General features: G+C 42.1%; 1 protein-coding gene across 1 annotated transcript in view; it reads right to left on the bottom strand.

The window, feature by feature from the left end:
• Nucleotides 1-19,407, bottom strand: part of LOC120545851 (collagen alpha-1(V) chain-like) — a 110,048-nt gene that overhangs the window by 61,590 nt on the left and 29,051 nt on the right. Inside the window, exons 2-6 of the mRNA XM_039780472.1 lie at nucleotides 11,228-11,375; nucleotides 9,758-9,916; nucleotides 7,790-7,982; nucleotides 3,717-3,851; nucleotides 3,245-3,325 (exon numbers count right to left, since the gene is read on the bottom strand). Of these exons, the coding sequence (XP_039636406.1) occupies nucleotides 3,245-3,325; nucleotides 3,717-3,851; nucleotides 7,790-7,982; nucleotides 9,758-9,916; nucleotides 11,228-11,375 (716 nt within the window). The remainder of the gene's footprint in view (nucleotides 1-3,244; nucleotides 3,326-3,716; nucleotides 3,852-7,789; nucleotides 7,983-9,757; nucleotides 9,917-11,227; nucleotides 11,376-19,407) is intronic.

The raw sequence follows: 19,407 nt of genomic DNA, 5'->3' as shown, positions 1-19,407 counted from the left end.
TGCGTCGATGCGTAGCCAAATGTGTCGTCCTAGTTTTTGATACGCGACAATACTATGCGTTGTTGGTGGGGGCGACACTGCATGTATTGTAGTAGTGCCCTATATTTAAATATAGGATACTATATTGTACATTATCCAAAAATATTGAATCAACTTAGCTGAGCAAATTCATCAAACATAGGACTACTGAGTCACATTTTTCGGTATGTATCGACGTTGTGTGTGTGTGTGTATGCTGTGTGCCCTCCTCAAGAGGCTGAAATAGCGTACAGCAGGAGAGAGAGAGAGAGAGACCCAAATGTATTTATATATTTTTAAAACCTGCTAAACCATGTTTATGCGACCTTTTATTCATGTATTGGTCAGTGCTACCCAATCGTAGTACACTGTACTGGTGGGGAAACACGCCAGCATCTGATAAAAAGAAGTCAGCCAGCCAGCTGCTCCCTGACGAGAGCCACTCTCCGGGAGGGTCTGGCTCTGCCGACCGAACACCGTGGAGCACTCTGCTACCCCCTGTTGCGTGGGTGTTATTGCATTTCACGCATCGCCCGTGGCGGCTTGCGTCCCTACGTCCGCCACTGTTTAGACTATGAAGGGGAGGCGCGTCGCTCGTTTGCTTGTTCGCGTTGCTCGCGTTGACTCTGTAACGGCCCTAAAAGCAATCGTTCAAGCCTAGTCACCACTGAAGAGAGGCACCAGTGGAAGTTTAAGTGCCCGCTTAATTGGATCTTTGAACATACAGAACACAGTAAGGCTGCCAGGAATGACTGACACCTCCCCCACTGTGAGCAGATCAATCCCTGCCGTCTATCCAACATGCAGCTTCAAGTGATGGTTCGGAATTGATTCACCCTAGGGTCCTTTGCACCATGACCTCCGGAGCCAAACTACCCCCAGAAGCTTTTTTCACCTGGGTCAAACATTGGGAGAGTTAGGCGTGAATGGCGTTATCAGCTGAATAGCTTAGCGCAGGGGCTAATGGACCCACGTTTGTATCGTAAGTTACCCCACTAATAATGCCCGAAATGATACCAAACGTCTACAAGTAGTACAAATAGGTTATGCACTCATAAACGATGGATTGGAAAGTTTGTAGCGTACACCAGAAGTTTATGTAAATAACTTCTGCCTGCTGGCTTCTGCTCTCTGCTGTTGTTGTTGCTGCGTAAGACGAGTACTTGGGGCGTCTACAAATTACTACACCGAAAAGAGATGCAACAAAAATACACAAAAAACAATTAATAATTGAGGTAAGTTTGGAGACATTAACTTATTTAATCATTAAATTAATAAGTATTTTTGTTGTATCTCTTTTCGGTGTAGTAATTTGTAGACGGCCCTAAGCACTCGTCTAACTGCAGGCAGCAGCAGCAGCAACAGAGAGCTGAAGAGAGCAGGCAAGTGTTCATAAACTTCTGGTGTACTTCCAAACTTTCCAATCCATCGTTTTATGAGAGCATAACCTATTTGTACTACTTGTAGACGTTTGGTATCATTTCGGCATTATTAGTGGGGTAACTTACAAATACCAAACGTGGGATCCGCTAACCCCCGCTAAAGCTATTCAGCTGATAACGCTACTCTAGCTAACTTTCCTCAACGATGAGAAAATAAAACTTCTGGGGAGTTTGTGGTGGTGATCATGGGGCCAGACCTAGGGTGAATTACTCCCAACCATCACTTTAAGTGTGATTTATGCTTCTGCGTTAAATCTACGCAACGTACGTAGGTACGTGGAGGCACGGACCCTAGGCCGTAGCCTGATGTGCACCTACATGTAACTACATGTTGCGGCTACGCATGTCGCTCGGCCGTGGTTTGGTAGCGTTTCATTCATTTCCTGGTTCTCCTTCTCCATAAACAACATGAAACCAAGGAGAGGGTTAACTTTTCCTGCTACAGATTTCCCACCGTGGTCAGAAAACACAGTGGAGACACTTTGTTTCTCTCACTATGCCTCTAGAGGTGGTTCTCTCACTCGCTCTACCACACTCCCCACATGCACATACATGCCGGCCCTGCTATTCCCTAAAAGAGATCGACGCACACACTAACGCACAAGTATAAACTTCAGGCCACTTAAGTAGGCTACAGCAAAAGCTCTGGATGGAGCCTCCGCAGAAGCATAAATCTGAACAGATCATGTAAAATAACATACCATGCAGATTTCTTCAACAGTCAATCTTAGTTCATTTCATACTACTTGTCTGGTTTTGTCTGAGCAACAGTCGTTCTATTAACTGACATACATGACAAAGAAAGGCATAAATTCTTCACATTTAAGAAGCGGGAACCAGCAAATATTTGACATTTCTGCATTAAATCATTAAAAATTATTTTTTTAATCATCAAAATAGTTGCTGATTAATTGTCTGTCGGCAGCTATTCAATTACTTAAGTTTGAAAAGTTTTTTTTTGGTCCCACATGCCCCCAAAAGAAAGAAAAACAAAAACTACGTGGGAAAATGATGATCACCATAGATTACATTAGGTTTTCTTGCAGAGATTACAGCTCAGAAAAACTTCTCAAACATGAAGGGAAGAAACAGGGAGAAAATACAGAAACTGCTGATCATACGCCATAAATAATTCAACCAAAACGTACAATTACACAGTGGTTGAGTTAAAATACCGTAACAAAAAACAACATCAATACATTGGCTGATTGTTTTCTATTTATAAAAAACATAAGAAATGTGCCCTCGCTACAATTAATCAAAACAGAGCTTCAGCACTCAGATGAGCCATTTTGCAGGCCACAACAAAGACCAGTGAACAGACAAAGACTTATGGACCAGAGGACAGACAGGTCAGGCGACACACACACACACACACACACACACACACACACACACACACACACACACAAAGTTGACCAGTCAGCTAAGGACAAGAGGTGGGACGGCCGGTTGGTGCCTCTGACGCCCAAAGCTCTGCACCGCAGCGCTAATTAATGACAGACACTGGACTGGTGGTTTTACAGACAGAGTCTGATTAAAACAAAATAGAAACCAGTGAAACCAGACAAGCAGTTGGTATAAACGACTGTATAGCTGCCTGCCTGTCCACAGCTGGAACTGATCACCATGACGACTGGTCAGCTGCCCACACTCTTCAACTACAACTCTGGGGCGCAGCTGTGCAACCAGGCAACCGCATGTTTGTTTTTAACACCTCAATGAACAAGCAATTTTCAGCACAACGTTACAGAGCACTGCAGGCACCAACATTTCCTACTCACAGTTGTGCCAAAGCTCAACAATGACTCGTCCTTGGGATTCCCCAGCAGGTCCTCCAGGTCATTTGAGGACAGCAGTATATTCTGTGTGGGAACAGAGGGGACCATTTTTTTTACTTAAAAAAAAAAATAAATAATAACGATGATCAACCAAACACCCAGAGTTGTTAAAGTCACCAGACTGGATCAAGATCACAGGAGTCAGTGCCGCTTTTATTTTAAATCCTCCGATGATCTTTATCATGCTTCGTAGTATATAACAGGTTCTGCTGTCAAAAGTATTAACTGCAGGAGTCTGAATGTCTGGGCTGTGGGCTTCAAAGGGCATCTGACTTCCACTCAAACACCACGGTGACATGTCAGAGCCGAGCTGTTTACATAAGTCAAAAGCCACACTAAGAGTTCATTTCACGTGTGAAAATGACATGACTTTTCCTGATCTCTTTATTTTTCTTTTCCATTCCTCTTTCCTCACCTCCCTGGCGTTGTTGGTGCGTGGGGAGCGAGGAGACTTGGGGGCGCTCTCACCACATCGGGGCAGGTGGCGGCTACAGTGTTGCTGGGCTGCTTCTGGGTCGCCCATCAGGAAGCTGAGCTGTCGGAGATGACCCTGCAGAGACGGAAACATGAAACACAATGTGAGGGGTCAGAAGCACAGCGTGAAGACCCAAATGACCTTCATGTAGATATAAAAAAATAAATATGTAAATGTCTCTTAATGCTTGATGTACAGTTACATTTCGGAGATTACAGGAAACTACACCAGTGAGACCTGAAAATCCTGACATACAGAACACCTTGGAAATTTGGCTCTACATCAGATTACAACAGCTCAGTTAACTTACTTATAGCCCAGTTTTTGGGAAATGACAGTACTAATAAAGTAAGCATGGTTTTGGTGATTTCAATAACATAAGTAAGAAAATACATTTAGGTTAAAGCTACAGTTAGAAACTTCATATTTGCTCAAACTGTACCTATATCCTGACAGTACTACATTAATCAGATCATCTGTGAAAAAAAATCATGTTCCTCTGCCTCCTCCTGGTGTTTCTAATGGCCTATTGAAAACAACCAATCAGAGCCGAGGAGTCTCCATCGCAGTGTCAATGACTGCTCGTGAACTGCGGTCAAACTGTCAAACTAGGCAGTGCTGATCAAATACTAATCAATATTCTGTTACTGCATTGCACTGCATACCACTTATTAGCTTATAACGCTAGTCGTCGGGGCCACGCGTAAGTAAAAAGAAATAGCTATTTCTATAGGTTGCCCAGGTTCCGAGCTCGGAAATCTGAGGTCAGGGGGCGTTTCCGACTTTGACCTCGGAAAATCCGAGGTCAGAGTACAAATGGAACGCACTATAATAACCAGGATCTAAAGTGTCATATTGATTGGTGCATGTGGGTGTGGCCTATTTAGCATTTTATGCTAAATTATGCCTTTTATTAAGTTACTTTGGGCTGGAACACGCTAGAGACATGAACATTGTCGCCATAACTGATGGTGATGTGCTCATGCTCCCCAAAAAATGTAATGCCTTTCGGCCTGATGGGTGCGCTATAACTTCGGCCATAACTTTGAAAAGGACACACCCCTCACACACCCCTCCAATTTACATGATATTCCTCACACAAGTCCAGCTCAATGTGCTCTACAAAAAAGCCTCTTGGACCATGAACAGTCCGCCATGATGGTATTTTGCTAATTTGTATGATGTGAAAAACAGTTAAATGAATAGAACTTTGTCAATTTTGATTCTATCAAGACCAAAACTGGTATACAGCCTTGCAGGGCTGAGATACACAGTTCTAAAACATCAACAACTTCCTAAAGGGCGGTGCTAGCAGGGAATTGCCTATAACTCCAGTTCTGCCACAGTAATCCTAAACCTGCTGTAGTTCAGGCGGTAGAGCATTTGCCTAACAATCAGATGGTTGGAGGTTTGATCCCAGGCTCTGCAGTCTGATCTCAAAGTGTATGAATGTGAGTGAAAGGTACCTGTAATAAGTAAAAGTGCTTTGAGTAGGCAGGAAAGTGTTTGAACTTGCGATTTAGTAATTGGTTTTCACACAAAAATGCCTACAGTATAGTTAGTATATTAACTCTTCTTTCAGCCTCTCAAATGGCAATCTCTGCTTATTTTCATAGTTGTCTATGATGGTAAACTGAATCTTTGGGTTATGGACCAGTGGTCAGACGAAACAAGCAATTTGAAGACGTCACCTCGGGCTTTGGGAACTTGTGATGGACATTTTCCAGACCAAACCGTTGCAATTGCAGCTCTAATTCTCTTTTGACCTTTTTTAAATGTTTATACACTAAATCAGAATGATCCTTTAGAGAGAAAGCAGTCCGGTACGTCAGTATCTTCACATATTCATACATGTTCTGTATATGTACCGTATAACATTTAATGCATGCACAGAATATAAACACAGAATGGAAGGACAATCTCACACACACACACAGGTTACTGAAGGTCATGTATTTCACTGCCGTTCCCAGGGTTCTTTTACTTTACCAGTGCCTCTGACATCAGGCCAAACATGACAAAAAAAGCATCAGCAGACATAAAAGCCTCTGTCCTCAGGCTGTTTATAATGTGATGGTGGTTAAGAGCGCGCATGTGTGTGTGTGTGTGTGTGTGTGTGTGGGGTTCAAATTTCTTTGTGAAAACATGGATTTAAAATAAATTATGTCCGTAATATTAAAATGCAAATTTCTTATTTTGCCAAATTCATATCACAGTTTATATGCACAAATAAAACTCATTGGGGAAAACTTAAAACTCATTTTAACAACCTTTTTGATTTTACATCCTTAAATCAAACCCAGAGAAAAGTGGAAAGAGACATTCATTTTCCAAGGAACTCCATCTTAAAAGTGTTTTTTATTTAAAGCAGTAACTGAGGTATATAGAAAAAATAAGTTTCATGTTGTCTGCAGAAAACCAAACCTCTGGCACCTATGCTAAAAAAACACCCTAAAAATAGAGAGGGAGCAAACATCACACGTCTGCTAAACACAAACATCTGCTGCATAATTTCATGTAGGAAATCATTTCTGCTAATTTAAGTGGCCAGTGATTATTTTATGTAACAGACTTTGTCTAAAAACCAAACACAGATGCACAACACATACAACCTGTTTTTATGCCAATCATATTCATGTTCATATCCTACGTTGATCTTAAAATAAATCCATTAAAATAAAGCAGAATGTGTCCCAGTCGTGCTGCAGTGGAGTAAGAGTAATGTATGGTTTAGCGTTGCCAAACACAAAAGATTGTCCAGAGACAAGACTGTCATCACCTGTGAGTGTGGAAGTGCTCAGTCCTTGGAGCTCAGTAATAAGCTGTCACCGGGGGAAACCAGGCAATGGAGAATCCATTTTATCTGGTGCTAAGAACAAATCCAGATGCACCCCCATTGTGATACAGCCACACTGCCCGCTGTGGTCCTCAGGCTACATGAGAGCATGTTGTAACTGGGACAGCATGTCCACAACATGCGAAGCCAGGTGCATTATGGGCCTTCAAAATCAGCCTTTAATGGAAGAGTTTCAGTTTTGCCCTTGAGATGAAAACTTAAAAAGGACCATACAAATTAATGCATTGCAGGATTTATATATTATTCAGCACTTAAAATGAACTACTGTACCGGACAACAGTAATGTTGAGAGGTTCATGTAGCAAGTCCAAATTTGTGTTTTTTTAACTAGTGCAGTGTCCGTTTGGAGTGCGTGCCTGTTTGGAAAGGGCCCATTGCTTGGTTACTAGTATACAGCAAAAATGTGAAGTTCACATGAATTGTTCTCATGGGTTTCCTCCCCTAGTCCAAAGACATTCAGGTTTGTTTAACGATAAAGTTAAGTGAAGTGAGATGTCTTCATGTTGCCTGAAGAACAAGGAGGGGCTTGAGGTTGCTGAACTCATCCTCTGTCCAAACACTCATCACCCTCTGTAATTTGATGTCACACTGGTGCTTTGGAGGTAATTGAGGTTGTGGTTTGAGCAGGTTGCAGGGATTTCTACGCATACTTTATAAAAACAAACACACAGTTTCTAAGTATTAGGGGCTACACGTCTCTGTGTCTGTGATGAAAAGGGAATGGCGTGGGACAGAGCCACGGGGCTGGAATATCTACTTGTGTGTTCTCTCCTCCGCAAGGATGAGCATGTCCTTTCGGACTAAATTCAAAAGGAACTAGACTATACTATACACATGTGGCTTATTACAAGGCACCAGTTGTTTTAAATATCACTTGGCTATTGCGCAACAATCTGGTCATATAATAGGTGTTATTACACACACATGCAAAATTGAGCGACATTCCAAAATTCGAACAGATTGACCTGTAGAAAAAAAACTTAATGAATGCATCTGGGCATCTTGTAAATGTTTAGAAAGAAAGCGCAAGACTAACTATAGATGACGTAGGGTTGCTTTTGTGTCTTAATGGTTCTTTTATGATCACTGGGAAAAGAAAAGCAAAAGAAAGTTGCTGAGCTGGACATACAGATACAACTGGATAGAAGCCACTTACTTCAAATGGAGTTTCAAAGCCCTCGATGATGCCTCCAACCATGAGCAACCCATCGCCGCCGATCCCCATGCCGTGGTACACCCAGTCCACACTCTCCTGCAGAGAGCAGTCCACATACAGCGCCAGCCGCTTGGCAGACACGCTGACGGCCAGATGGTGCCACTTTCCATCAGACAGACCGCTGACTGGGAACCTGACAGAGAGACATATGGGTCCTTATGTAATCACATCTTTGTTTTGTGTGTGTTGAGATAAGGGTCTGCATGGATTAATCTACAAGATACGTTTAAATCAGACTTGGGCCCTCTGACTGCTGGAATACAGATGTCAGTGAAAGTTATAACCTTTTTTATTTCTCTTAACTTATGAAAATGTTCTTTTACTGAATAGCAAGGTCCGGGCTGTAGGTCAAAGAGACTGTCTAAACTAAACTTTTACTGCTACGTCCATGACAGCTCCAGGGGTGCGGCTGTGTAGCATTTGATATCGGGTTGGGCTGGCAGAAATAAATCTATGTATGCAAACATTGCTGATCTATCACTTTAACATGCCTTGATAGAAATTACATAACAGAAGTGAAATAGAACCCTCATTAAATATTAAAAAAGGCAGAAACTCTTTTACAACATTATAGCTTGTTAAGTTAGGGTGCACACACACCTCTGACATATTACTGCCTTATAAAGTTAAACAGTCATTTGTTAAACACTTAACAGCAGGCACAGAGAAACGTTATCATCCCATTGGAGTTGCGTGTGTGTCCACAAAATAATATTAACATCTACTTTCCTTTTAGCTCTGTTTTGGAATGGCTTCTCTTCACCTGCTGTTTGGTGCTGGGCAAGTAGTGTACAGTGTGTTTCTTTTGTTTTAGTTTTTTAGAGATTGATTAAAATAGGAAACAAGGTTTCGCTGAAACTAAATTACAGCCTCAAGCCTCAAGCCTCAAGCCTGTAGCCTCAAGCCTCAAGCCTGTAGCCTCAAGCCTCAAGCCTGTAGCCTCAAGCCTGTAGCCGGGATGAGGAGCGGGCTACAGAGTTCTGGTAAGATCACTTTATTCTAACTAAAAGTGTAAGAAGGAAGATTTCTTCCCAGATTCCCCCCCCATTTTCAAAATTGTAATCTTCAGTCCATGCTAATCAGATTTCTTTTATTTTTTTTCATTTTTCATCAGACTTTGCACAGCTCCCTCTGGAGCCACAGAAGGCTTTATGGATTGTATGCAGTAATACTCCCCAAGACTTGTAAAACAGACTTTGATGTGTAAAATCGAGTTCCCCTTTAAATTACGAAATATTAATCTTTAATGTCTAGAAGACCCACTACTGTCCTCCAATATTCAAGCTGGGCTCTAGACCCCACCGGACATTGTAGGTGGTAGCCACCAGCAGACATGCTGATAAAAAAATAAAATCAACCATGTGCCAACATTAAAAGATAACAATAGTATCTATGTGTCTATCTTTTGGCCCAGTTCTGCCTGCTGTCTTGCAGTGATGAATTGCTTTGAGGTCTCTGGTTCATGAAGACGAGAAACCTGCCAAGAGACACCTATAAATCATTTCACCAAAGAGACAGCCAAACACAAATTACAGTCAAAAAAAACACACATGCTGCAAACAAACACACTTCCACAGGGCTCTCCTCCATCTTGCAGAGACATTTCCATACACTTCAGCCAAGAAGCAGGAATGGGTACGAGTGGGCCTCAATTACCTGAGCTGGCTGTTGTAATCACCTTTTGACATATTGATTTAATGGATAATGGGTAATGCATTACAAGTCAAAAGCATGAACTTGTTCGCCTCACTATTAGATTTTTAACAATTTTAGCCAGCTACCCATGAAGAAAAGTTTCTTGAATCTGCTCAAGAGATGTTACAACACTCAATACATACTTAACTTGCACTTGATTTTTTTAATTAATTTGGCTCTAAAAAAGGGAAAGGAAACAAAAAGTGGGCTCACTCGTAGTGTCGCTGCTGTGTTCCTATGAAGATGATGGCGGAAGCACTGATACGCAGCTGCACCATAACGTGGCTGTCGGGGCTGAGCATGGTGAAGACACTGCGTTCATCTCTCTGAGGACTCCGCAGCTGCACCAGTAAACTGAACTCATCTGCAAACCTAAAACACAAACAGACAAACACCATGTAGCCATCTCTCTCTTCCCCCATGGTTAACTGCTCCTCAGATCTCTGCAGGGTAAATCCAGACAGCTAGCTAGACTATCTGTCCAATCTGAGTTTTCTGTTGCACGACTAAAACAACCTTTGAACGTACAACATGTTCCACCAAAACAAGTTCCTTCCCGAGGCTATTTTGCTGCGTCGCCGTTGCTCCGTATGGTGCAAGATGACTGTGATTGGTTTAAGGAAATGCCAATAAACCAGAGCACGTTTTTCTCCCATCCCGGAATTCTGTGTGGACTCGCCAGACCCTCCTCCGCAGCGCTGTGGAGGAAGGTCTGGCAATGCAAGACTACTCAAAACATAAAAGAATACCACCAGTATGTTTAACTCACTAACTGGGGGATACTATTTAAAAAATGACCAGTGACCAAAACCTTTTACATTAGTAAGGCATTATTAAAGTGATGGTTCAGAGTAATTTCACCCTAGGGTCCTTTGCACCATGACCTCGAGCCAAACACCCCCCCAGAAGCTTTTTTCACCTGGGTCAAACATTGGGAGAGTTAGCGTAGAGTAGCATTATCAGCTGAATAGCTTAGCTATTTAGCGCGTATCTCATAAATGACCCCACTAATAATGCCCGGAATGATACCAAACTTCTACACTAGTACAAATACGGTTATGTACTCATAAAACGATGGATTGGAAAGTTTGTAAGTACACCAGAAGTTTATGTAAATAACACTTGCCTGTTGGCTTCTCGTCTCTGCTGCTGCTGCTGCTGCTAGAATGCTTAGGGCCGTCTACAAATTACAACACCGAAAAGAGATACAACAAAAATATTTATTAATTTAATGATTAAATAAGGTAATGTTGTTGCATCTCTTTTCGGTGTTAATTGTAGACGACTTCGCTATAATCTTACTGCGGCTGGCGGCAGCAGCAGCAACAGCAGCGCGAGAAGCCAACGAACAAGTGATATTTACATACAACTTCTGATGTACTTACCAACTTTACAATCCATCGTTTATATAGTAATTAAACTATTTGTACTAGTGTAGAAGTTTGTTCGAGCATTATTAGTGGGGTCATTTACGTAGATACATCACTGGATCCATTAGCCCTCGCGCTAAGCTATTCAGCTGATAATGCTTCTCGCTAACTCTCCCAATGTTCGACCCGAAAAAAAATAGCGGGTTCTTGGCTGGGTGCTGACGGTCGAAAGCACCCTAGGGTGAAAGTACTCGCGAACATATCAAACTAATCAGAGTTACTGTAACATACGGAGATGTGGATGAAAGCGTACCCGTCAGTGAGGAGATGTTGAAGAGAGAGAGCCAAGGTGGAGTACTGTCCCACTTGTAGGACTGGACACCTGCTGTCGTCCACAGTCAATGAGGCGTTACTGCTGTTTGACATCTGAAGAGAAAGCTCCTGCAGAATGTTCACCTCATCTGTAGGGAGTGCACAAGAAAACACAGCTTAAGTTATTAAAAAGCATTTATTTTTCTCTTTCTTTTTTGGTGATTCTTTTTGGCTTTTTAGACCTTTATTTGATAGGACAGCTTAGGCTGTATACGGGTGCACGCTCTACCAGGAGAGCTACCCAGGCGCCCTCAAAAAGCTTTTTTACATATAAACATCACGCAGACGTTAATCATCTCAAACAAGTACAGATCATTTTGTCCTACAATATTAGAGAGCACAGTGTATTATGTGCTTGTATAAGAAGAACCCAGTGCATGCAAATATGTAGTGAGACATCAAAGTGATTCAAAAGAGTTTTCATTACAGACAGAGAGGGAGTTAAGAAACAGAACTTCATCTTTCATCTATCTAATTCATGTTATAGCAGCATCATAAGAGTCCAAATGAATGGTTTCTGTAACTTTTCGATGCATTGGCCAGCCCTAGGATAGGCCCTAATGAAGGGGAATTTCAATGCTACAGCCTGCAATGATATTGTGGCAGCAGTTTGGGGAAGACGCTTTCCTGTTTCAACATGACAATGCCTCTGTACAAAAAGCCAGATCCAAAAAGAAAAAATAAATAAATAAATAAACTTAACCTCATCTGGCATCTTTGGGATGAACTGGACCAGGCCTGATCACCCAACATCAGTGCTGGACCTCACTAATGCTCTGGTGTCTGACTGGAAGCAAATCCCTGCAGCCATGTTCCAAAATCTGGTGGAAAGCCTTTCCAGAAGAGTGGAGGCTGTTCTAGATCAATGCCCGTGGTTTTAAAATGGCATGTTCAACAATGAGTAAAGGCGGGTGTCCACGTACTTCTGGCTCTCTGCGTTTGATCTGCACAGTTTCAAAATTGGGGAACCCAGACGGCAACCATCTGCAGCAACCAAACCAAATCATTCTTCTTAGGAACAACCTTAACATGCTGTGAACAGACCACTGATGGCATTCCTGAAAAACGGAAAACCACTGACGGGGCCATTGCCTTTAAAAGCTGCACAGGGCTGCTACAAATTCCAGCCTATATAAAGACTTTTTTTCCTTTGGTGCCCTATAGTGCCAAACATTAATGTACCTCTCACCCACTGGCGTTTTTCACATCATTAGAAGCAAGTTATAAGAGAGTCTTTTATTTTTTACTTCATGGGAGCAGGTAAAGTGCCTTTGGTCATGTCCTGTCCACAGGTGGGTTCTGTTGAGGAACTCTGCGCTTTAACAACTCCTCCTGAGGATTATAAATACAGCTCTTCATCATATCTGGAGAAAGTGAGTCACCACTCCAAGGCTGGTATTGTTATATACTGATCACACTTTAACCTGGGAACTGACTGACATCATTCCTAGCTTAAATCTCAATGCCATTATGTGAGAGGAAGTGCTGAGACTAAAGAGGCCAACAGAGAAGGTGCATTTTAGTAACATGCGAGTGGAAATATCCATTTGACATGTTAGAGTGATCTACACGGGCAGCATGGGCGCCTGAAGATTACAATAGCAGCACTTAAACATGAATCTCTGAGATTTTGCAAAGGGCATACAAGATATTTGGACTGCTTAAGCAGATCTCTCGAGCACTCTCATTAATGAACCAATGTCCGTCAGCTCTTAGGAGACCCTTTTGCTCTTAACACTCAATTGACAGCAGTGCCAGAGAAATCACTGGTCTACAAAGAGCAGCATATAGTCACGCTCTGCTGCCCTGAGGAATGGCACTAGGGGAACATATCTGGTGTCGCACTAAAAATTCCAACCACATCAGCCTTTCAGGAATCCTCAAAGATATATGGACGAGAACCACTTAGAGAGAAGAAATGATCTGAATAATGGTTTGCTTTGCACTTTTAACCTTTAGTTAGACAGCCGTGAGGAATGTGAGGTCAAAACGTCTGCTAATCAGGTAAACAGGTTTTTTGGTTTTGAAAAGGGGCTCAGAGTCACAATAGCAAGTTGATGAGAAACCCCTTTGTTTATCTCAGTCCACAAGGAACCCAAATGATGAACAGAACATCGCCCAGTCCAATTTCAGATTTTAATCCCTCAAATTTGCTGTTAATGTTGTTTTCGAAACGGAAACATACTTCTGCTTAATCATGGGGCGATTCGATTTTGAGGACAACATATGCCAACCATTCCTGCTGATGCTAGTGTTAAAAAGAGCACTGCACCAAGCTTAGTTTACCTCTCAAGTAGTATTACTTGCCAGACTCATTCGCAAATGCTTCTTAGTCCTCTCAGTTGATTTTTGATTTCCAAAGGTTATAAACAGCACAGACCAAAATGCCTCTGGACGCAATTGAAAAGACAACCAATCAGAGCAACAAAACGACATATAGCTCTGAGCATCACATGCAAGTTGGGGTGATGCTTGGTTAAATCACATCAATTGCAATGGTATACATGATCACATGAATGATATTTTTGATCTTGCATTCGTTGTAAAAATAAGGCCAACCGATTTAAGCCCGTAATGACTGTATTTTTCTTTTTCTTTTTAACAAATGTGTAGAAGAAAAGAGTACATTTTCAACAGGAATCACTGCCCTGTCTTATAATTAGTTAGAACATATCCTAATTTGCAGTGATTTCCCAAAGCTGCATCAAGCTGCAAAGTGAAATCATCTATTATACCAACAGACAAGCGGATGAGAAACTGTTATTAATGCTTATTCCATTAATGGCAAATTCATCTTGGCTTTCTATTTTAGGATTTTAGGTTAGAAAAAGGAACAGATTCTTCAAAATGCCAGTAAACACGCCATTGTCTACTCTGTCTCTAAAACTCGCTGTGGGCTGAGAAGAAATGATGGGACTCCGAGGTGGATGAGATGCAGCTGCAAATGCCATTGGCATGAAAGTATGAAGGTAGGTAGGATTAGTATTATTACTTCGCTGAAAGCCACACAGCTGGTGGATGAGCCACGTACGGTGAATCAAGCAGCTGAATCAATCAGGTAATGCAAAAGTGACTTCAGTGGTCTGCCTGAACTAATGATACGCTTCATTTGTGTGAAAAGTGTGACATGCTCCTTTAACGAGCACAATCTACAAGGCACTCGATTTGTTATTTGGATTTTCATGTCAATTAAAAAGGTCCCATGACATGGTGCTCTTTGGATGCTTTTATATAGACATTAGTGGTCCCCTAATACTGTATCTGAAGTCTCTTTCCAGAAATTCAGCCTTGTTGCAGAATTACAGCCACTAGAGCCATTCCCACAATGAGCTTTCCTTTGGATGTGCCATTTCTGTAGCCTGACAAGCCAGACCCACATCAAGATGTTGGGTCTGGTAACTCACCATTGGCAGGGCTCAATCCAAGGGGCGAGATAAACTGTTGTCTTTCAAATTCCCTCTACACGTAATAGGATAGCGCTACAACCAGGCAGAGCAACGAAGAAGGTAGCGGAGCTAGTTGATAGATTAAACTTTTGCCATATACGGTCGGCAAAACTCCGAACACATCTTCCTTTTTTCAGAATGTTTTCGGTGCCGTTTTTTGTTCTTTTCTCAAAGAGAAGCTTAACTCCAAGTCTTCCAGAAGACCGCTGTTCCCAGCAGCAGCAACAGCAGCAGCCATAAGCCCGCCCACCAACTCTATACACAATGTGATTGGCCTGACCAGAGTTTGGTTTTTCCAGCTCACAAGCCGGGGGGGGCTGCCACTTTGCTCGTTTGAAAGCCATGATGTCTCTCTCTCATAGGTGGGCCAAATTCTCTGGGGGGGCAAAGCAGAGAAAGGGGAGGTAACCTTTCTCTGCTTTATGCCCTCATAAGGAGAAGATTCCAGATCGGCCCATCTGAGCTTTCATTTTCTCAAAGACGGTTTACACCTATCACCATAGGATTGATTTCTAAAAAAAATTTAAATGACAAAATGTGGCGATACAAGGTTTCTGCCCAACAGTGACAAATTGTTTCAGCACTAAGGGATGTAATCACACACACACAAGACGATTCTGCTAAATACCATCAGTATCGATGTGGAAACAATAACCTCAAGGTAGAAATATCCATTTTACTCAGAACAGTCAAAGCCAAGACCATATTGATGTTACATAGATTTTCAATCAATCATCACAAATATGTACATCTGATGTTTAGATGGGTATCAGATGGCCACCATTCACAGTTACCAACAAAATCTCTCATTTATCAGGCGTACAATTACACAAGCTTCAAACAATTTACAAATTGCAATGAACCATAACAACGTCATCAGCATCAATCACAGAATCCACAATCTCCGCTCTCATACCGAGAAGTGTGTGGGACTGCTGATGCTACAATATCTAAATGAGCAGTAATGTATAGCCTCAGGAACTGGAAAATGGTCTCACACACTTACTGCTCTAATGGTCTGATGGTCTTTATTAAGCCCCACTTGTGCGGTAGTGTTCATGAAAGAACATTTCATGTGCCAACACTGTGCCCTCAAGGAAAACTTAGGAACATGAAAAATACCCCTGTGCTTTTCTTCCAACACTATAATCAAAAGGATCAAGCCATTATGATGGGGGGGGGGGTGAAGGGAGTGGGTAAGAAGGAAGGGGGGGTGCCAGTCATGCCTGTTTTGTTTCCGGCAAAAGTGAAACAGATGTTTTTTCCTGTATCTGGAGAAATGTGAATACACACTTTCAGGGTTAGCTCAGCCTTTGTCACATTTACCCAGACAAACTATTTTGTGCAGTCTGATGGTATGCTCACTGTAACGCTGTAAATATGAATGACCAGCAACATTTGCTGAGTAAATGAAACTGAACAATACATGGTTGATAAAACTAAGATTTAAAATGAACTGGGACATCTCACCTGAACTACCAAGACAGAGTCTACAGCCGTACAGTCTCTGTGAGAGACCGACTGCATGGCAACATGCTCACAATGAGGATGCTAACATGCAAAAGCTAAGGTTTAATGTTTACCATGTTCAACATATTAGTTTAGTGTTTTAGCGTTATACTATTAGCTAATAAGAAGTAACTACAAAGTTGCACGTATGACACTGGTTAAACGTTCTACAAAGCCCAAGCCATCACTTTGGGCAGGGCTGTGTAAAAGCCAGTGATAACAACAATATCACCATATGTTGCACGGGTAACCCTTTCTAAAAAAAAAAAAGACTGAGCTCCAAACAGTACAGAATACAGTGCATCGGGGAAAGAGTACTGAAAATCACAGACAACATCTGTATGTGATCTTCTTTAAATGCCCCCAAGCATCTGGTCTATTTTTGGTGACGGTTCCATGTTGTGATCCTTTCCATAAATCTCATCAGTCACCTCCTTATGTAGTGATAATCTGTGTAACAAATGGAAGCCTTCATGATGATCCACCATTGTCAAACTAAATAATACAAACGCCTCTAGAGAGAAATGCAGACAAGTAGTAAAAAGGATGCAGTAATTCTGTGTTTACTCTACTTCAATAGCTACTACAACCGCTATTTTCCAGAACTACTTTGATTTACTCGACAGTTAAAAAGGAGAATTCCGGTCGATTCCAACACGTAGCTCTATGGTTTGTAAATTCGGAGTGCTGTCAGTAGCGAGAAAAACGAAAACAATCGGTGCTGCCTACACCGTGTTATCCTCCTGCTACGGATTGCACCCAGGAGACTGAAAAAGGGCAAGTTTTAAACGTGCTTTTAGCCTCTTAACATGTAGACAAGTGTCTACCCATGTGAAGTTATTCCTTCAGAGTGAACACCGTGAATCTGACTGCAGGAGGTGTGAAAGAAATGCATGAAATAACTCCGTTTAGTTCCGGTGTTGAGACGGCAGGACAAGTGGTTAGGGACCGTCTACAAACTACAACACCGAAAAAGAGATACAACTAAAATATTTTTTTTGTTTGTAGACCGTCCCGAAGCACTCGTCTTGCCGTCTCAACACCGGAACTAAACCGCTAAATTAGCACAACTTTTATGCATTTATTTCACATCTACTGCAGTCAGATTCACTGTGTTCACTCGGAAGGAGTCCCTTCACACGGGTAGGCACTTGTAATGACATTTCGAACGTGATACGTCAACCCGTTCTCTCTCCCGCGTCGCCAGTGACTCTCAGAGTGCTCTTTGGATGCTTTTATATAGACCTTAGTGGTCCCCTAATACTACATCTGAAGTCTCTTTCCCGAAATTCAGCCTTGGTGCAGAATTACAGCCACTAGAGCCAGTCCCACAATGAGCTTTCCTTAGGATGTGCCATTTTTGTGTCTCTAGCTATTGAGGAGGAGAGAGGGGGGGGCAAGTTGAAGGGTGGGGGTGTGGCCTTGACCAACTGCCACTTTTCTCGTTTGAAAGCCATGATATCTCTCTCCCATGGATTGGCCAAATTCTCTGGGCGGGCAAAGCAGCAAAAGTGGAGGTAACCTTGCTTGTTATGACCTCATAACAAGCAAGATTCCAGAACGGCTCATCTGAGCTTTCATTTTCTCAAAGGCAGAGCAGGATACCCAGGGCTCGGTTTACACCTATCACCATTTCAAGCCAATTGGGGACCATAGGCAGGCTGGGGGAACGCATATTAATGTTAAAAAACCTCATAAAGTGAAATTTTCATGCCATGGGACCTTTAAGGAAACATGTTAAGCTGAAATACTATCTTTTCTGACAACAATGCTAATGTTAGTATTTTTTCTTTTTGAAATTTACATTCCGTGACGGAATTTATGTTTTGGCCTGTGTGTTGTTATCAACTGCCTGGTTTGACAGCCAGGCCGGGTTGCCAGATATACCTGTAAAAACGTAAACCCAGCACGCTACAGCTGTAACGTTAGTACAGCCATGAAAGCAGCAAACAAACGAACGGGATTAAGGAATCGAGGAAGTGTGCCTGTCTGGCGTGTGGAGAGGACGGAAAGGTTGTGGGGTTTTTGGCGGTTCCTACTGCAATTCTAAGCCGAAAAAGTGTGTCTGTCAGTTGGGTACAGAGCTCCGCGTGAGCACGGGCTTTTACTCCGCTGTGCTGTGAGGTAATGTCTGGCTATGTGAGACAATCGTCTAGCAACGTTGTTGTGGATGCTGCTGTCTCAGCCTGGCAACCTCCGTGAACTTTGAGTCTGGGGAGGATGGGGCGAGGGAGACCACTCTCTCCAGTATTTTGAATTTGTACTGCAGCAACTTTTTTAAACACTAGCTGTCAGTATTACATATTGGACCTTTAATTTACCTAACAAAACAAACCAACGAAATTACTCCATTCTGCTTTTCATTTTTTCCCCCATTCCGTTTTTGACTCCCTGCCTTCCATCTAAGTTACCAGTCATCGGAATCACATGACTGCAACGCACGGTAGCAGTTTTAAACATTGCGAATTCAAATAAAACTACTTGGTTAGGTTCAGGAAAAGATCATGGTTCGGGTTAAAATAAGTATGTTTGTTACGTAAATTAAGTTAGGAATGTAAGTTAAGTAGTCGACGTAAAAAAGTCACAAAAGTTGTCTTTCATACATGGGACACGAAGACTGGTCTCGTGGGTAAAAGTCACATATTTGATTGACCGACCCATCTGCTCCTCACTACCACACACAGCACTGTGGATGTTTCCTTTCTAACCTCCTGATAGCGCCACAACAATACAGGAACGCACCAGTCAGACAGAAGGGAAGGGACCTGAACAAACAGTGCAACAGCTGAGTCAACCTAACAGGCAGAGGGGGACACACACACACACACACACACACACACACACACAGTTTGTGGGAGACTAAAGGTGCACATATTTAATGGGTGGATAAGGGGTCCTATGTGAGAAAATGTTTTTCAATAACAAAGCAATTTCACATCCTTTTTGACCATTATTATTGAGTCTAAAACGTTGGCTGCATTTTAACATGTGTCACATATGTCCCCTTGTGTTTTGTGTATGTCTTTGCCATGTCTCGCTATTTTATTTGTATAAGCATGTTTTTAACTACTAATTTATAAGGTGAGCTTGGGTGTCCTGAAAAGCATCAAATAAAATGTATTATTATTATTATTAAAAGCTAGACCAGTAAATAAATAAATAAATA

The sequence above is a fragment of the Perca fluviatilis genome, chromosome 17 (assembly GCF_010015445.1).
Source record: "Perca fluviatilis chromosome 17, GENO_Pfluv_1.0, whole genome shotgun sequence".
Taxonomy (NCBI): domain Eukaryota; kingdom Metazoa; phylum Chordata; class Actinopteri; order Perciformes; family Percidae; genus Perca; species Perca fluviatilis.
Note: the sequence above shows the minus strand (reverse complement) of the source record. Positions and strands in the feature narration are given on the sequence as shown.